The 20,936-nt window shown below is 32.1% G+C and overlaps 3 protein-coding genes across 4 annotated transcripts in view; 1 reads left to right on the forward strand and 2 right to left on the reverse strand.

The window, feature by feature from the left end:
* The first annotated feature begins 1,704 nt into the window (after positions 1-1,704).
* Positions 1,705-6,817, forward strand: LOC149898615 (uncharacterized). Of its 2 annotated transcripts, XM_090115121.1 has the most exons (5): positions 1,985-2,153; positions 2,257-5,141; positions 5,358-5,626; positions 6,083-6,235; positions 6,659-6,817. In XM_090115121.1, exons 1-5 carry the CDS (start codon positions 2,128-2,130, stop codon positions 6,731-6,733), a joined length of 3,408 nt encoding a protein of 1,135 aa, XP_089971247.1. In that variant the 5' UTR covers positions 1,985-2,127; the 3' UTR covers positions 6,734-6,817. The 2 variants fall into 2 exon arrangements, with proteins under 2 accessions (XP_089971248.1, XP_089971247.1); XM_090115122.1 differs by lacking the exons at positions 5,358-5,626; positions 6,083-6,235; positions 6,659-6,817 and adding an exon at positions 1,705-1,878 and having other exon boundaries at positions 1,955-2,153; positions 2,257-2,394.
* Positions 6,818-7,951: 1,134 nt separating this feature from the next.
* LOC149898616 (protein IMPACT-like) lies at positions 7,952-10,828 on the reverse strand. Its single transcript, XM_090115123.1, has 6 exons — positions 10,679-10,828; positions 10,366-10,598; positions 10,154-10,289; positions 9,717-9,820; positions 9,059-9,265; positions 7,952-8,545 (listed from the first exon to the last, which is right to left on the reverse strand). The coding sequence occupies exons 1-6, from the start codon at positions 10,703-10,705 to the stop codon at positions 8,452-8,454; spliced, it is 801 nt and encodes a 266-aa protein (XP_089971249.1). The 5' UTR covers positions 10,706-10,828; the 3' UTR covers positions 7,952-8,451.
* A 1,480-nt stretch (positions 10,829-12,308) lies between these two features.
* Positions 12,309-20,936, reverse strand: part of Poxn (paired box pox-neuro) — a 49,638-nt gene continuing 41,010 nt past the window's right edge. Inside the window, exons 4-5 of the mRNA XM_090115163.1 lie at positions 15,729-15,930; positions 12,309-13,550 (exon numbers count right to left, since the gene is read on the reverse strand). Coding sequence (XP_089971289.1) covers positions 12,892-13,550; positions 15,729-15,930 — 861 coding nt within the window. The 3' untranslated portion in view covers positions 12,309-12,891. The remainder of the gene's footprint in view (positions 13,551-15,728; positions 15,931-20,936) is intronic.

The following is a 20,936-nucleotide window of genomic DNA, read 5'->3' on the forward strand; positions in this document are numbered from 1 at the left end:
CATATTTTGTCAAATTCCAATAAAACATTATTTACTTTCGCAAATGCATAATTGTCATTGTAAATTTATGATAAAAACTATTATAGGGAAAATCAAATACATTTTAGTGATTTTATTTGTTCATTTTTTTTTTGCATACCGTACGGCCGTGTGTGAGCGAGAGGGAATGATAAGCGCCGCCATTGAAGATTCGTTTCTTTAAAGAACTAACTAATAATTTTAGTAAACAAGGAAAACAATTCAATTATTTTTTCAAAACAACAGCTATGACGAAACAATTCTTGTGTCAAATGTCAATAATTGTCAACTCTTTGGCATTTGCCACAGATTATGCGCCTTATTCACGGTCCATCCCCGACGTACGTCAGCTCAAGGCCGCGGTGCTGGATGTATCCTACTGACGATCGTGCGCGCACTGTGTGCGCGCATCAAGCATGGCTAGGGTTGCCAACTTTTATTTGAAGAAATAGAGTATATCTGATTATAAAGGAGGTAAATAAAGAGTAAATAAATATTTTAAAAATGTATTTTTTTGTACTTTTTGCAGTACCTAACAATTTTTCATTATTTTTAAATGAATTATATGAATCCAAACATTCCAAATCTAAATTTATATATTTCAAGAGCTCATTTTTAATTAATTTTTAATAAAGCTCGGTTTCTCTCTTCCCGCCACTTCACATTCATGACCGAAAAGACTCTTTCAGTAAATGTTGAAGTGGCGGGAACAGAGAGTATATTATAGTTAATCATTTTTGAAGTAAAACTTCTTTAGGCGTGACTAGGGAGTAACTCAGATTTTTTTTCTGACGGAAGTAACGCTGTGTAGTTTCCGCCATTTAAAAATAATAATTCTGATTGGTTGTAAGTATATGTCATATACTACACGCTTCTTGACTTATACCTACGCCAGCTAGTGGCAAATATCATAATCAATTAGGATTATTTATTTTCAAATTTTCAAACGGATCAATTGTGAATAGCAAAGTGAATGAAAAATTCAACAGTTTTAAAAACATTATTTTAAATTGCAAAATTTTTTGAAAATCTCTAAATATACTTGTTTATTTATTATTTTTAAAATAAGTAAATTAAAAATAAATTTTCTGACAATTGCGACATTTTATAATATTCAATAACAAGGTTATATTGACATGTGCGTTTTACTTCAATCGCGCGTAAAGGTTACACGCACACACTTTTTTTTTTAAAGTGGACTTTTGCATAAAATTCTTTTAAAATAATAACTTCTGAATATAAACTGTCCATGTGTACTAGGTTGATCCAAAAGTAATGATAATTGGGTATTTCCTGTGAACATAAAAATATAAAATAACTGTTTCTTGCTTGTTCATTTACTCACTAAGTTATCACCTGTGGTTATCACAAAAAAATCATATCAATAGGCCACGTTTCCAAGTATTTACATTAATATCTGTTGGCAGCACTGACTGACTCACTGTCCATCTGCACGACGTTCGCGGTGGTGGGGGTGCTCGCTGGATGAAAAATTGGTCGTGCACATCCAGCAACATAATAATAATAATAATTATTGACGTACGTCAATACTATTCACTGTCGTTTTGCGTCGTGCATCGTGTATGAACTTGGCGGGACGTACGTCAAGATGGACCGTGAATAAGACGCTTTACTTATTTAATATGTAATTAAAATCTGTGGAAATTCTAGACAAATTCTATATAATCTAGATAGAATTTGTCAAAATGACAGAACAATAACAGATCTAAACATGGCGATCGGAGTAGATGTTTCAAAAAGAAAACCTCGGCAAGTAACCGGTACTCCATCAGCCAGAGCCAGAAATATTTTGGGAATTGGAATATTGACCGTTGGAGTAATTTGCGGTGCTGTTTACCAGTACGTTTATAAATCCACAAAATTGTCAAAGAGGTTATATTTTTTTAAGTACATAATTTTAATTATTTATTTACAGTTTCGCTCTCGTTCCCCCAAAACTTTTGGAATTCACCGAAAAAGTTTACGTAGATCCAATCGAAGAAATAGAAAGAAAACAAGTTATTGCATCAGGTTTGCTTCCTAGAACGGGTGATCAAATTAGAAAGATGATAGAAGAAGAACAGAGGCCAGATTTACCGCACAAATAGGATGAATATAGATAAATTTAGTAATAGGTAGGTAGTATTGTTAATTATCTTATATATAGGTAGTATGTTAATTATCTTATATATAAATAAATAAATGTAATTATACAATACTTGTTTTAATTGTCACCAGTGCAACCACATCAAAAACTGAAGTTATTAGTAAATATTTCTCGAAAGAAGATGACAGGGATGAGAGTTTGTTAGAGTTTCAAGAAAAAAAGAAGAATGTAGCTGGTCCAAAAACTATAAAACCTAAAACGAAAAAGAAGCGAACAAAGCAATCAAAAGCACAGAGAGATATAAGAAATTTATTGAACCCCAAAAACAATGAATTAGTAAAGTATTCTAAAGATTTTGATCATTTGTGTAAACAATCTGGTATTGATGTTGACCCTGAACAATTACAGCTGGCTGTGGTACTATCAAAATCTCTCCAAGACTCAGAAAATGTAACACCTAAATTAGCTGATGAATCAAAACCACTATCTTCACAAGAAAGAACATTAAAAATAAGGAGAACATTACAAGAGTATGGATTTAAAGTTCCACAAAATGTCATAGTAAAGAAAGGTGGTAGAAAGCTGAAAAAAAATTATAAACTGCTATTGCTGTCTAATACTGAGAAAGAACAAATTATATCAGACAAATATAGTCAAGTACTATTTCATTCATGCAAAACTGTAGACCATCCGTTACAAAATATATCAAACAACACCCTTTATTATAAAGCGACTAATATATCTTATGAAGATTTGAAAAACGATGATCTACTAGTATTAGACCCGCTTGAAAAACCAATAAGTGATTTAAATTTGTTACGAAGTTGGGAAGAAATACCTGGCAGACCGGCAAGTCCAGTTTTTGAAGGCCCATACATTAGTTTTAAGGATATTCAATGTTCCCAAGATGAGCTAGATATTCTATTAAGTGGTTCTATTAAAACATCTCATGAAATCATTCAAAGGAAGCTTATAGATCATTCAGAAGTATCTAATTCCCATATAAATAAAGATTTTACTCACCAAAGACATAATCCAGATATGAAGAAAGACAAAATTAATCCTGAGTGTGATACTCAGATGTCGAATACAGTAAAAACATTATTAGTACCTGAACTGGAAAGGAGTAAATCACCTGATATATTTGATGATGAAGTCTCATCAATAATGGATGAAGAAACGGAAAAACCTATTGACAATAAATACAAAACAATTATAAGCCATGATACAATGGATCTTACTGAATGTGTCAATATAGGTAATACAAATATTAAGTTACCAGTATTAAATGCTACAAGAAAGAAATCTAACGACTTTATGGAAATTACAGATTGTGTTGTACAAAGTGATCACCAAAAGCTTGATTTTGAAGAAATAGACCTTACTCAAGAACCAAATGACAAAAATATCAGTATTTCTTTTAAACATATCAAAGACAATTCTCCAGATTCAAACTTCATATGTGTTATTGATGAAACCAATGAAGATATAAATGAATCAGATACAAATGGATCTATCATTGGTACGAAGAGGTCTCAAGGTGCTAAGAGAAATTGTACAGTAGATACTGATATAGTACTAGAAGAAAGTCTACTAGAAAATGATAATAAAAATAATAAGAACATCAATAATAACTCAAAAAATTTAGTTAACATTTTGGATTCCAGTGATGATGAATTACCAGATATAAAAATAAGTGGGAAAAATTTGTCATTGGATGATACTATAATAATTAATGAAGATTGCATGAAAGGAGACAAATCAAACTTTGACTTAAAGGATAATAATAATCGAGTTTTTGATTTAACATCGGAAGACTGTGCACAGAAACCTTCATGTAGTTATGAAACAGTAGAAAATAGTAATAAATATAATAATAACAATAGTATAGGAAATAATGTTAATAGTAATAATGAAATTGTGCTATGTAAAGATAATGTCGATCTCATATTATTACCTGAAAATGATTTAAATCAACCATCATGTAGTTATATTGCCAAAATCGATAATAATAGTAATAGTAGTCATAGTAGTAGTCGCACAATCATTTTAAATAATGTTCTAGATATTGAAAACACTGATGATGAATTTTGTTACAATGTTGATCACACTAAATGTAGTAATCCTAGTGCAAAAGAAAATAACAATGAAATTAAAAACCTTGAAATAATGAACAGCAAGAGTAGTGAGGATCATGAAATTGAAAATTATGATGATCATATTATCTTTAGTCAATCGTCAAATTCAATATTTTCTGATAATGGCAGAGAAGAACAATCACAGGACATGGCATTAAATAATGATGAAAATAGTGGTCTCGAAGCTACAAATAATGTTAATACTGAAGAAAGTGATGAAGACACTGAGCCTTACGATAATGTTGACCTTACGCAATCTTCGAATTCAAGTGTCAATGAAAATACGCAATCCATGAGTAATAATTATGTATCAAATCTACCCTCATGTTCTGGAAGTTTTGTAAATCTTGGCAAAATAGATGATAAATCAGTTGATTATGATGAAATGTTTGATGATGTTGTAGAGAATTATTCAAATGTATCTAAATCAAGTACAAAATCAGAAAATCATGAGCGGTCAGCAAAAGATAGTAATAAACCAAATATAAGTATAAGTTTTGAGCACAAAGCATCAACTTCAAGAAATCACTCTATATCTATTGAAATTCCTGATAAAGAAGTAAATGATTCAACTAATGCAGTTGTACAAGAAAATTTCGATTTCGGAGGTATTTCAGTACTAGACAACTTTGTAGGTGACGAAAAATCAAACAGGGATAGTTTGCCATCTGTAAATATTAAACAAACTGAAAATGATATACAAGTAAGTTCTCCTATTCATAGTAATGAGCATTTTGATAGAATGAAAACACCAGAAAATGAATACATAATAAAAGTTGATCAAGTAACACCTAAGCCAGATTATGAAGGTATGTCAACTCCGGAAATGCATCGAGAACTGGACAAATATGGAGTTAAACCATTTAAGAGAAAAAGAGGTATGTAAATGATATCCTAATTTGAACAACAAATTACTTTTTTAGGCTATTGTATCGATTTTTTGTTCCCTATCCAGGGAAACAGGTCTTTTATTAAGATAAAATACTATAGTAATATATTAAACAGGGATAAAAAATTTTACAACAATATGATCGCTTGAACTATTTATTGTATTTTCTCATGTGAGTCTAATAATATCTTCTCTTTTTTTCCAGCTATAAAACTTTTAACATACATTTATGACCAAACTCATCCCTTCGTAGAATCTTGTATAGAAGAAACATTATCTCCATCAAAAAAACTGAAAACTTCTCATCCTATTCAAGAGAAATCAAAATCTCCAGAAAAATTACCACAAAATGACGTTTTGATGATTGAAAAAGAAAATACTTGTATATATGTACAAACTAATGATAAGCCAATTATTAAAGATATTGAATGTAGTCCAGAGGATTGGGTGTTTCAGAAAAGAGAAAAGGCCAAGGTAATTTATTACATTAATCATATTTATATATTTCTTATATATTTGGATACAACTTAATTTGTGTAATTTAAAAAAAAATCCTTAAGTGTTTATAGGTAGTTACTCAACATTTGAAACGCATAATTTAAATATTTCTGTCAGTCTGGGCAAATTATTGGTATGACTGAACTAAGCCATGGGCACTTTTATAGTTCGGAATATAAAGAAGGCACCAGGATAAAGAACCAAATACATATTTAAATCCACTCATACCAAAAAACAGGAGGGTTATAATGTCCCATAGCAGTATTATTAACGGTGTGGAAAAATGACAGAGCTATAAAGGTCGGTTTGCGCCATCACTTTCCCACACTGGAAATAATACTGCTTTAAGATATTTATGGTTACCCACCCCAAGTTTTTGTATTTTAAATTATTTAAGTATATCTAAGAATAAGAAAATCGTTTTTATTTCAGATACATTCCTGTCGAGTACCATTGCATATAGCGTTTCACAATTACGTTTCGTGTCGCAGATTGTTACGGGAAGCTATATTGTGCTATGAACCCATTAACATAGATGTTGTACATAAGGATTTAGTTGCTAGTGGATATAAATATAATCCTAAGGTGAGAATAGTAAATTTATTCAAAAAGTGTTGATAGCGTCGTTACGGTGCATTTACATCAAACGAGCGAATGCTCATTCTAACCCCACTATGTCAAATTATTTTAGTGTAAACAGGCGTAGAGCATTCTTTCATTGTTCTTATTGCATTCAAAAAGATTCTACTATATGTTCTTATACTAAAAGATCACGAAATAATGCTCTTGCTCTAGTTCTAGCTCTATGTTCGTTTGATGTAAATGCACCGTTAGAATGCAATAGGCAATTCTGAATTCACCTATTTTATCAGTCATATCTCATCTAATAGAAGTCTTTGAAGAAAAATAAGAAGATATTATGTAAAGCGCAATTTTCGATTCAAATTAGAGTCAAATGCATTTTTAAGCGGCTTTTGGTTTGTTTTAATTCATTGTGTTTTGTTTCAGGATCTTTTAAAATTCATGGACAAAAAATGCATAACAGTCAAGACTGCAGACAATAATGCTAGGAACAAAAGATGACATTACCTCTTTTGTCACGTTGGACAAGTACAATATAAGGGTTATTGCATTTTTATGTAAATTGTAAATGTACGGATAATAAATACGATTATTTCATATTATGGCTTTTTATTGAATTATCAGAGAATTTTTTTAATCAAGTGGACCTAAATAACACAATATTTTTCAAGTTGGCTAAAACTGCACACACACCTAGTTAGTTCGATTTTTTTTATGAACATCGATACAGTTCATGAAAGGTGGATACTTCATGAACTCTACCTCTTACTCATAAAACACAGGACTAGATATTGCCACGACTTTGCTCGCATATAAAAGCTATTAACGTTTCGTCAGATATACGGAGGACAGTGTAGTAAAAAGTGTCTGTTGAAAGGGAGCAAGTTAAGGTGGTGCTACAGTAGCAAGTGGAAGAATTTTAAATAGAGCGCCATAATTTATTTCAGGAGTTTTATTTTCAACAACAGAGGGCGCTAATTTTCTATACTATATAACTAACTATGAACCACAACACATAGACATAAGGTTGAAATTTGTGTCATTTACATAATGACTAACTTGATATTAACCTGATGCTATGCCCTAAGTGATGTCAGCCTTGTTATCGATAATTATTCAAAAATAATGTCAAAAATAGAAAATATGTAGTAGTTGATTTTAATACAGGCTCAACTCGCCCGTGCCAAACTCTGGCGGACCCACGGAAGACCAATCGTTTGCCGCGGTGTGTTTTATGCTGAGTGAGATCGCATTTTTTCCAACTTGCGACACACGATTGAACGAAGATAGTTTTAAGAATATTTTTTGTCAACTATTGTTGTGTATGCGCATTATTGCGGTGTCACCCTGTTGACGGGACACAGCCCGTTCGCAACACGATCATGCTTCATTTCTAAATAAATTTGAGAAATTGCTATCTATACATATTATGTGTATCTATACTTATCTGTGTCTATACTAATATTATAAAGCTGTAATTTGCATATTTGTTTGTTTGCTTGAATGCGCTCATCTCAGGTCAGGGTCCGATATAAAAATTATTTCACTGTTAGATAGAATATAATTATTAAATCATAAAGATATAATATCATGACGCTAAAGAACAATAGGAGCGGAGCAATGCGGGGCACGGCTAGGTTATAAATAAAACAATGAAGAACAAAGTAACAAGATTTATTTTTAATAAAAATTAAAATTCATTATTGCTAAATCACAAATAAGTACAATGTTCGTCAGATCTGGAACATATGTAGTTTTAGTTAAACTTTGTCTGTGTTGTATTCATAAATTTTATAAAATTTCATTAGGCACATTAACATTAACAAGCTTCACTTGAATAATATATTTTGCTAAATCTATTAATAATTCCGATGATTGCTCAGTTGTCTCAATTTTTAATGCAATTCATTTAGGTTTATACAAGCATAATTATATTAATTTGAGTCATTCTATTTACATATTATTTACATAATGCTAAAGCCTAAAGAGTCATTCATATAATTAGTAAAAATATGTAGATAGGTTACCAACACGTTAATTAATGAGGTGTCGGACAATATCACGCAATTTTTCTATTTTTTTTAAACAAAAATTATATTTTGGTCCATTTAGTCACTAGCATTGCCACTCTTGGAGCGCTTTAAACCTATCTACACCTTTTTACTTATAATATCATTGATTATTGAGTTCTAACTTAAACTAATAGCCATGATTTGTTGTCATTTTTTCAACAACCCAGCTTCTTGTATGACTTGTCTGGTTGCATTGTTAATGTGTCTAAATCTATCTGGTCCTAATTGTATGCCGCCATACCTGAAATATGATAAGAAAAAGTTATTAGAAGAGACAAAAATAATTTTAAATCCAAGAAAATTGGCGCCAAAACGCGTTTTAATTTTTTTTATTGCATTTGAAGCGGGTAGAAATAACGGCGTTAAGTTTCAGATTTTAGTTATAAGTACTAAAGAATTTGGTATATCAATGTATCAAATTTTGCTGGCGTATTACGACATAGCTTTTCATTTCGAGCCTATATTCCTAAATACAGGTATTTTCGGTTAGGAAAATTTCAGTAAATGAAATGTATGCATGACTTCTAGTTTAATTAATTCTAGAAGAGAACCAAAAAAATATATAAACTCTAACTAGTGGTCCGCCCCGGCTTCGCCCGTGGTACCTACATGTTTAAACTATCCTATCTCTCAAGTTGGATCGAACTGCACATGGTGTGCGAATTTTATTATAATCGGTTAAGTGGTTTAGGAGTCCATTGAGGACAAACATTGTGACACCAGATTTATATATATTAAGATTAAAAAGTCTTACCATCTTGAAACAACAACTAAAGTATTCTTCTGGTCCAATATTTGCAAGAGATGCAACATTCTCCCCCCCGCATGTGTTTCGCCATCGTCATCACAATCTTGCAACATAGTTGTGCCCTTTGGTGTTTGTTTCTCTATCCTATAAGCATACATGTTGTGTGTCGCGTGTTGAAATTTCTTGTTCTGCTTTAATTTGAATAGTACTGCCCTGGAAATGAGAAAAACGGTTCATAACATTCAATTTCCATTTTCATTTAATCATGTCAAATAAATTATATTTGTGAAAATGTAATTATTTTTTTATACTACAATGTTAATTTACTCTTCATTACAGCTAAATGGTCTTAGGAACTAAAATACGCAAAAATAAAAGCAAGAACCATTTAGTGTATTTGGTGGCCTTATCACTTAGTAGTGATCTAAGTATTCCCCGCATATTATGTTTGTCTGCACTTAAAAAAAATATTTTAATTAAAAACACTCAATTAAGAATTTACATTTGTCTAACAGAAAATACAAAATGTTGTATAGCGTAATTTAATTGATTAACAAAGTATCTCTGAATCAGGATATTTTTTGTCTAGTAAAAATTAAATTTGACAGTAATAAATGCAGCTAAAAATTATCTATCCTCTTTTATGAGCTTTTTCAATACTTACGTGACATCATCAACACTATGTACTTCTGCTGCATGTCCCTGGAATGAGCTTTTTCTATCGATAATAACACTGCCATGAGTTATTTCTGGACATTTAATATCTAGCTGAAATTAAAAAAACAAATAATTTCAGACGTGTTGATGTTTTCGTTAAGTTAATTAAATTTCTTATATTACTTATTTTATTATAGTTATTTTCTTATATTACTTTTAGTACTTTTGTCACATACTTTTTACTTTATACAAACCTCAATATTTAAGAAAGAAAACAGAAATCATCAAATATTAAAAAAAATCAATCAATTGAAAGCTATTAATTATGTATGTATACTTATGGATACACATAGTTTAGCATAAAATTACAATATTATAATTCTTATTGGAACATTACTTTATTTAATTTTAATTTGAACAAATTAAAAAGAAAATAACTCTTACCTGTGCTAAATCCAATGTTTCATCTACTTTGTCTGGAGCTTGCTCCTTTTTTTCAGGCTTAACAACTTTAATTTTTTGTAACATCTCACGAATTTTCTCAGCCCACTGAAATAGTACCGTTTCACCTACATTTTCTCTGCAATTGAAAATTTTAATAATTTTTGTGCTTATTGTTTGTATCTGTAGTTACCTAATAAAATAAAATAACTTACAAGTAGACTTCTTCTAAACATTGTTTAAGATTTTCTTTAGCTTTTCTATCCATCCAGGGTGCAGATAATTCATATTTTGGCGGTGCTTCCCCTGGATATTCGGCTGGCATTGTAACAGTCAATATAACTTCATTGTTATTATCTTTTATCTTAATACTATAGGTTCTAAGTGTTTCACTATCTATCGTAAAATCTTCGCTATAAATCGAAGACAGAGCTTCAACTTCTTCAATCTGCGATAAAACATGAAAATTTAAAGTTGTGGGTAAATGACTGATTTAACGTATTATATATTTTGATATCAAAATCTTACTTGTTTGGCTAGATTTTCGGATTCCATTGTGACTGTAAGTTGCTCTTAAAGTTATGAAGTTTATAAGTTGTTAAATATTTTTATATGAACGTTAAAAATTAATGTAAAGCACCGAAGAAATTTTAAAGTTCAAACACAGCACTTTGTAGTCAGCACATTAGTTTTAGTTGTCACATTTGTGATTTGACTTTGATGAAAATGTCTGATACGTCAAATGTGATTGGCGTTGACATTGACAAAGATGTTCCTTTTTCTGTGATGCGGCTGGGCAAATTAGATTCTTGATATTAATATTTAATAATCATTTAATAGCAAATCTAATAAAAATTATAATAATATTATAATAGTATTTGTTGGACCTATCGCAAGTCTATATGTATAAAAAAAACACTATTTGTGTGTGCCACGGGTGTGTGCAAAGCTGCTGTTAACTTTTTCCTGCAACATTATTTGCTGATGTTGTTTTTACCTGGATGATAAAATAATTAAATACGACACTAATAAGCTTAATTTTAAACTGTAAAAGACTGAAATAATATTTTCATCTGGACGGGGTTTGGATTTCTATAATATATTTATTATGGTGATAATTTATTCATTTGCAAGGTCGTAGGCATAGAAATCTAAATAACAAGACACTATGGTCGTAGGCTTGTCGTAGGTAATCTTTTCATATTTAATTTTTAACGATAGATTTCACTACTTACCTATTGAGAGTCAGAGCACAGTTAGTTAGTAAATAGTAAATACGTAGGTACCTAGTTACTTGTAGTTATAATATTTTATATTACTCTTTGGTTATTTGTTTGAATCAATGTAAGTAACTGATACTGTACTGTTTATTTAGAAAATTTTATAAATATGATACCTACTAGATGGCGCTACTGTCTCGCTCATGATTGAATAAGAGAGTAGAGATGGCATGCAAAGGACTTCGACCAACTTCGACTGATGAAAATATTATTTTACAATTTAAGTACTAGCTTTCCGCCCACAGCTCGCCCGCTTTGTCTAACCTAACCTAAGTAAATTACATATATAGATAACTACTAAAAGTTAAAACCTTTTCCTTGAATCACTCTATATAATAAAAAAAAACTGCATCAAAATCCGTTGTGCCTTTTTGGTTAATAAAAATAGGCAATAAAAACTACGGATTGATAGAAATAAAATTATTGTGCTATAATTTATGAGCAAGCGTTGCCATTAGATTTCCATAAAATTACAAAGCTTTCACCTAGCATTTCCATTTTTCATGTGCATTAACTTCAAATTTGCATTTATATCTTCTAATTATTATGCAACATTGTACCGCGACACATAAAAGTATAATCGCGAGTATATGATTACTAGATTTCCGCCCGCGGCTTCGCCCGTGTTTTCAAAGAAAAACCCCCATTGTTCTCGTTCCTGTGGGATTACCGAGATAAAAAGTAGCCTATGTCTTATTAAGGGTCTTCTACTTACCAAATTTCATTGTAATCGGTTCAGTAGTATTTGCGTGAAAGAGTAAGAAACACCCATCCATACATCCTCACATACTTTCGCATTTATAATATTAGTAGGATAATATTATGAATATTTGACCGTAGGAAATTAAAACAAATTTATTTTTATATTTGGTTTATTGTGCTAATATTTAAACGTAGGTATGCACTAAATAATACATTTATAAATACAATATGCATACTTTATAATATTATACTCAAGTACAGGACCATACTTGCTATTTCTACATGTAAGTATAGTTTTTTTATCTATGGAATGTGCTTTGTGCATATGAACACAAACCTACACAACATTTACAATATCACAGAAACTTATTCATAACTTACATATTTACAATATATTATTTTTATCGATAAATTCATCGATTTTACAGTTTACACACATATATTACTCTAAGTTAGTAACAAATTCAGAATTTTGGCGGGAAATGTTCAATTACCAATCTTTTATTTTAATTTATTGTTAACTCTACAATATTGTACAAATAGCTAAATAATACAATTTCTAAGCCTACTAGGTACCTATTTAACGTACAGTATAAATTTTCTTCTAAATATTAAATAATAATTTAAAGTAAATAATAAATTACCTAAATAATTTGTCTATGTACGGTCTATGTCCATGGAATGTCTAGAATACACACCGAGTATCTACTACGTTATGGCAAACATAATTTTTAATATGGCTATACTGTTTTGACTAGTTCACATTCCCTGTTTGATTTCCGACCCAGATTCTAAAGAGCAATCATTAGACGCACCACTTTGTATGGAACAATAGCTGGCTGGCGAACTGCGATTACTTAGAGTTTTCTCCTGACACTCAATTAAACTTCCACTTGGCTGTCGTAGAAAGTTCTGGAACCCAATCGGAGTAGTGTTTACGATTTTGTCCGGCTTTTTCAATAATTCCTCAATGGAATACGGGTTCTTCTTCTTTTCCTTCGTTTTCGATTCTTGGTCATCTGTGTCGGGCCTGTCAGTGCTGTCATCGCTGGCTTCAACGGATATCTGTTCTGACGTTTCTGATTTCACTTCGTCCGGGTTGATTCTGTTGATGATGTCATTGTGCAGGCTGATTGCGTATGGCGAGAAATTCTTTGTGTCCGGATATGGCATCATGACTCTTTGCCAGGGCGATATGGGGTAGGGTTTAAGGAGGCCTTGTGCTTGTTGGTTTGCTAGCAGCCAAGTTGTAGCTAATCGTCGATCGTAGAGGTGTTGATCAGATTGTGGTGGAGGCACTCTAACTGCTGAGTGCGGGAAGTATGGCGACTGCTGTGGCATAGGCGTGGGCGGTAAAGAATTCTTGAGCGACATGTAGTCAATCATGTTCGGCGTCAATTCAGGTTGTGGATACGCTTCTGTAAAGAAAAAAGAACATTATTATTCATCTCGCCAATTTTTACCTAGTTTATTTTGTGGCATAATTGCCAATTATTTAAATATTTAACCTCGTTACTCAAATTACCCCCCTTGTGATACAGCCCTTCAATCAAACCATCGAGCTTAATAATACCGCAAACTTGATAATATTATGTACTTAATGACAACAACGATTTATTTCGATTAACCAAAAATAATGTTTCTCATTTAAATAAAAAAATAGTGCGTGTACTAGTTAGTGTACACACGTAAGAAGTGAAACTTCTTTATGACCTTATTTTTCAAAAAATAATTTATTATATGCAACTTTATAGAAATACGTTGAATCACGCGTGGATAAGAAAAAGATGGCGCGTAACGGAAAAATGTCACGCGTAACGAAAAAATGTTACACTAAATTTTTTTCCAACCCCGATAAAGAAGTTTCACTTCAATAATAATATATTCTAGATCTCTGTTTGATACTCTGTGGCGAAATAAATAACTCGTGTATTGTCTTCGCGAAACGAGAGTGTAAATAACTCGCATCATAAAGGTGACATCTGCAAATGGCTACAAATCAAGTGTTGTCTATGGGACGTGCCCGAGCCGTTAAACTCATTAATTAGACTTTAAACGAAATTTCTACTTTAAAATAATTTACGACGGCCATAACCACAGGACGACAATGTTCCCAATAAATTTGACATCGAAATTCACGCGACGACTCGTAAAATTAACAATGTTATGATCTAAAACAAATGCTGGGTACTGTCAATAACCTTTGTATCACAAAAGAGTGTAAGTATGAAATATTTTACGCGCTGTAACATTCAATGTGTTGTATTTGGTTAATTTATTGGATATCTGGTGTGGTGTCTAGTCAAATGATTGATGTCAGAATCTTGTTTTATGCTTGTATCTTTGGAAGTCGATGAATTGAACTTATTCTTTTCTTCTCTGGTTAATAATGGAATCAAAAATTAAACTATAAAAGAATTAAATACTTTGAATATTTAAAAAAATACGTTATTATTGTCTCTGATTGGCGTTGACGTTATCTATTATGTAATAAATTAAATTTCACTGAACTAATTATTATGCAAACGTCCATTTCGAAATGTGTAAATTATTTCGCTATAAATAAAAATACTATGGTTGATTTATTATAATTACGCAGTTTGTAGTATATTTGCATTCGTAACAAATGTAACATTAGATTATTGCTCTTTTCACCTGCCTATAGTTTATTACAAAAATGTATCGATTTAAATCTTTACGAGTTCTGTTAAAGGTGCTATAAAACATGTCACACTATGTAAATATTTGACTATATGTATCACATATTACATTACATTAGCGGAACTGTGGCACGTGTTAACACACTTTATGGTAATTATTTTACTAATTAATTTCTGACTTTATTTTAATGTAAATGCAATTCTAATTTTTGGAGATAATATTGACAGTTATTAAAATTTAAAGTTATTTTTTGTTTGTAGTTCAACCTACCTGCATTGATATTTAATAACTAGATGTTTTGTTTAATGATTTAGGTTTCCTAGACCACATAGACTTGTACATAATAGGCTTCGTGATGGATTGTGGCTTGCACACTCGCGTTGAGCAGCCGCGGCCGCTCGCGTATATATTACCTATGCTGAGCGAACAAACTTGATTCACTTGCTCTATAATCTATGCTTAGGTACCATGCGAGTTTCTCGTGTCACCGTCGCTCCACGCCAGGCCGCTGTTCCTAAGGATCCTATTCACGGACGACACAGAAGGTATATGGAGTGCGGCTCGCACACTCTCGCGTATCTTTAAACGAACAAGCTTGCTTCTCTATAGCTCTTTACTCTATGCTTACCATGCGAGTTTCTCGTGTCATCATCACTCCACGCCAGTCCGCTGTTCCTAAGGATCCTATTCACGGGCGACACAAACAGCATGAAGTGCGGGTCGCACACTCGCGTATCTTTAAACCAACAAACTAGCTTCTCTTTCTCTATTTATGCTTACCGTGCGAGTTTCTCGTGTCATCGTCGCTCGACGCCAGGCCACTGTTCCAAGGATCCTGTTCACGGACGACACAGAAGGTATATGGAGTGCGGCTCGCACACTCTCGCGTATCTTTAAACCAACAAACTAGCTTCTCTTTCTCTATTTATGCTTACCGTGCGAGTTTCTCGTGTCATCGTCGCTCCACGCCAGGCCACTGTTTCTAAGGATCCTATTCACGGACGACACGGACGGTATGGAGTGCGGCTCGCACACTCTCGCGCTGAGAAGCCGCTCGCGAATCTCCCAAGCGAACATGCCTGGGTTCTCTTGCTTCAAGCGAAGGATTTTCTTCACGACGGTCGGTGTTGCCACTTGCTGGAAAGAGATTTTTATGTTTATTTGACGTGTAGAATATATTTTGTTATATAAACAAAGATTAAAAAAAATAAAAATGTTTCAGAAAATTGTTTCTTTTTTCACCATACCTATTCTTATTGACTGAATGCCGTCTAATTTAATACTGAATCGCTGCCCGATGGTATGGTAATTGGAAATTCGCATGTAGGTATTATTATTTATTTTCAAAACTGTTGTTGATTGAAAACATTTTTAGTTTTTTATAAACATTAATTTTCTGTTTTACTTCTAACATGAAATAGGTACAGCTGTATTTTACTTCTAACATGAAATAGGTAGGTCTACCTATTTTATAGGAATATTAATTTTGCTATTTTTATTAACGCCGAAAAAAATTGATAGAAATAGCGACTTAAATTCCCTTCAAGCTCTTCCTAAAATTTAAATTGTACGTAAAACGTGAAAAATTTAAACAAACTAAGCATTATTGTCATAAATTATAAGGTGGTTCAGATGCCGGATCCAATAACGCGTTTACTTAATGGCTGTTTAATAATGATATACTTCGATACGTTGTTTGTTTTACCGAGAAACATCTCATTTAACGTACAGGGAAGTAAGAGTAATTTATTTTTTCTGCCTACGTTTTACGTGCCCGCCTACACATCGTATATGCAAAAACAAAGCGTAATTGATTCATATTTAAAAGTGCATTTGTACGCTTATACGGAACAATTTTATTTGGGACAGATGTATGATATGTTTAAAAAATACAAAACCACATGTTCGAAAATCCATTACTTTTTCTAAAACGCAACTACCACGCAAGCATCGATATATAATTATAAACTTAACGCAGTCTGTCAAAGATAATGTGTAAATAGTAGTCCACGGATCGAAGCACCCACTTGGATTTCAAGGCGTTAATTTTGGCGGGAAACTAGCAATTACGCCATTAGACGCTCAATCGATATCCTATTGAACGTTTGGATAATGCCGACTACTTTTTCTTCTCTTTTTTCTCTATATAATGGCAATGACTACATTTAATTTGTAAATCGAAGGATACGTGCGATTAGGATAGTCTATGATTATTTTGATGCGTCCGATATTCAAGCTGTCAAAATATTTAGGCAATTTTGTATGGAATATTTTTTACTCTATTGTTTTATTTTTACACCTGACGTTCAAATTTTTAATGCAAAAAAGGAAAAAAGTTGAGCTACTTAGTTAAATTTACACAAGACAGAATTTACATAACTATAAACACCTATAAAAATTCACACAAGTAGGTATTTCTAATGACAGAAATTTCTATTACAGAAAAGAGCCATACGCTCTATATATAATTTGCGTGCTCGAGACTCACTAAGAGATCTCTTTAAGAATACTGGTATCCTTACTGTACCGTCGCAGTATATATTTAATAATATTTTATATGTACACAATAACGCTTACTTACACACAAAAGTCGGAGATAGACATTGTTATGACACAAGAAACAGAAATAAAATTGAAATGCCATTTTTCCGGCTAGCTAAAGTTAAAAATTCATTTATGGGTCAAGGTATACGCTTTTACAACAGAATTCCTCATAATATTAAAGAGTTTAGTTGTTCTAAATTTAAAACTTATATAAAAAATGTACTAGTTCAGAGAGCCTATTACAGTATTAAGGAATATATGGACGATAAAAACCCATGGAGGGTTGTCGCGTAAAAACCACAGGACAGTTCTTTGGCATATTATGTTAATATAATTATTATGATGTTACATATGTAATTTGTAAAATTGTAAAACTGATATGATTAAAAAGAGCAACTATGGAGTTTCTTGCCGATTCTTCTCCGTAGATACTGCTTTCCGAATCGGTGGTAAATGTTAAAACTATGTACCTAATGACGTTTCAAAAGTGCTTCTAGAAGAAGTCTAATTGAATAAATAAATGTTTGAGTTTGAGTTTGAGTTTGAGTTTGACATTGTAGAACAATCAGTCTTAGTGACGGATCCTAAACATTTTTAATAACTATAAAAACGCCCTCTTAACGAAATCTACTAGGTATCATAAAAACAAAACACGCGTGTTATTCAACAGTATCAGAACATTGGAATTTTTCATTACAGTATATCTTTAGTAGGTAGGCAATAAATGAAATGAAAGTCCGTGCGAATAGACAGGTGTCGGCCATAATGACTTGCTTAGTCCCCCGGCTTTCCTCATTAGTTGATGTTCAAGTGCTTACTACTTATATCAGAAAATTAACTACTAACGGCTCTATCTTTTAATTTGATGGTCACTTATTTTTGGGTGTTAAGTGGTTGGGGAGCGCTTTGATTATGTGTACGCAAATATAACGCACAGATATAAATGATGGAAGTGCTTAATAATGTTCCTCAAGTTTTCTATGTGTATTTCCAAAAATGACCCATGAAATAAAATTCTTAAGGGTATGAGCTCAACTTATTCCTAATTTGAAACTGATTAATTTACTTATAAGAAACTGACGAACAGGTATCCCGGGTAGGTATAGTAAAGAAAAAGAAAACATTCGCAATTCAAATTCATAAACGCCACCAATCCTCTCGTTTACTGTAAACAAAAGTTATGAAATCCGAAACGATCCGTTACAAGCAGAATCATGGCGATATTACGGTACGAAAGATCGATTATGAAAGCGGTAGACCAGTAGTTGCATTCCGTGACGATCGGTTCCGTACGCGACGCTTTTTGTGCGCAAACATCCATCATACCTTGACACATCCAATATAAGTTTTTGCGGGCCGCTACAAAACAAGATGGCCTCCTAACTGTCCACAAACGCGTGCACGATTAGCGTTTCTTATTACCGATTTCTATTAGACTTTCCACCTTCCTGATGGGGTGAAAGATAATTTGCCGGGGCGTGAGACCCGTTGCTTTAATGACGGATTGATTCGATATTAATTCGAGGGAGGAAGAGATTCTCCGCAGTTAATATTGGCTTAATGGTATTGCAGGTGCGTTGCTTGTCTAGGAGTTGACGTTTTTTATTATAAAAAAATGATTGCGCGACACCGTTATGACATTCGAATATCAAAGGTGAATATTTAAGGGGCATTGTAGATGATTGTAATAACTAGTCTAGATAATTAGTTTTTGTATGTAATTATTGACGGTAATATTCTTTTTATGCTGCGGTTTGTGTTTCATTAGGAAACCGATGCTGGTTCGTGAATCACTGCTGATTATGACGGATAAATAAATAAAAAACAAATAAAAATAAAAAAGGAGCCTAAACATAATCATATAATAAATTCAAATTCAATAACAATAAAAAAATATTACTTACTTAAATAGTGCTCACTGTAGAGATTATGCATAAAATATTGAATTAATTTTCCGTTCGGCGTTTAGCCAAATAGGTAGAAATTTATTAGTCACCAAGAGCGGAAAATTAAAGTATTTTAATTTCAGCGGATGCTCTCTTTGAGGTACATATTATAATACATATTTTTTATATATTTTGGCATTTTAACAAACAGATAACTTAAGCAGAAACTGCTCAAAGTATTATCGTGTAATACCAATACATCATCGGTCATACATATTAGTATTATGTACTTACTCATAAATTGTTCGATTTCACTATCCGTTATTGACAATACACAAATAACGGTGAAACTAAAGCGGCATCAGATAAAGTGTATCAAGTATTTCCAATATGTTTTATGAAGCAGCTTTACGGTATTAAGAGGCGAGTAATAATATCGACAGTATAATCCACGTGAGCCACCATAAAGTGAATATTATCTGTGCAAATCCGTCCAGTGTTACGGAAACATATTGATGTTCTGTGCACAGCCACAGACTACAATAAAATATAAATCGTTTGGAAATAAACTTTTATTTATGAACGCATGTTTCCTGTTCTCTGTGCTATATTTCTGTGATGAATAAATAGATATTTTATATTGGTCTTCAGAACTGTCACAAGGCTGAAGGCATAGATGTGTCATAAATAATAGTGCTAATAAAAGTCTTCAATAATACGTACACCATTTATCGATACACCTTATTTAAAATTTAAATATTATTGTTAAACCAAGTCACAAATAAATTTTATGAAATAAAAAACAAAACGGAACGTCGACTTTTCAAACTAATTAACCAAAAAGATTCCGTTACATTGCAAACCACAAATAACGTATAACAAGATCTCGCATGTTATCTTCAAAAAACGTTTTTGTCAAACGTTCCTTCTAAATTCCACATCCCTAATCGTGGTTATTAAGGCATTAATAGATAACCACGACGATAGGTTGACAACGGTTGACAGGTGCTCGCCGCTCCCATGACCCGGCTTGACCAATCGCGCCATTACTGTTACAAATTACCCCGATGCCACTTCAGATTGCACTCGGAAAAAGACCTAATTATTCGAATATGAAACGACGTTTCGATCGCGTTCCATTTGACATTATAGATAAAAGAGTTTCTATATTTTTTTTCAGAAGTCTATTGTCGTTGATTAACGAAACTTTTTGTGCCTGCTACACAGATTATAACGTTTAATTAAAGTCAGATCTGACAGATTGTTAATCTTAATATAAATCTAAGCTAATCACATATTGATATAGTCCAGGAGGAATCGGCGCATGAGTACCGAAAACTATTCCACCTCAATTTTTTTACGTGATCCTCTTCAAATTGCCCTACTGATGATATAAATGCATGTTGCCATGGGGCAACCCGGTGCCATATTGTTTAAACCGAAATTGTTTAAACAATTGCAAGGAATTGTTATTTTTCAACCGGACAAATTTTTTTTATATTTTTTATCGAAATACCAATAAAAAAGGTCCAATTACTTTTCACGATAAAGTTAATATTTTCAAAGATATGAATTTTTTAAGGTTTGAAAAATCTCAAATTTGGGTACTTTCGACCCATGAAAAATATATTTAAAAAAAAAATAATATATAAGTAATATTTTTTTTTCAATTCTCTATACAATAGTTAATAATATTGTTAATAGAGATTTAAG

Source organism: Colias eurytheme, chromosome 22 (assembly GCF_061535395.1).
Source record: "Colias eurytheme isolate Ceu_HAF_F1 chromosome 22, ilColEury1 Martin Lab GWU primary, whole genome shotgun sequence".
Classification (NCBI taxonomy): domain Eukaryota; kingdom Metazoa; phylum Arthropoda; class Insecta; order Lepidoptera; family Pieridae; genus Colias; species Colias eurytheme.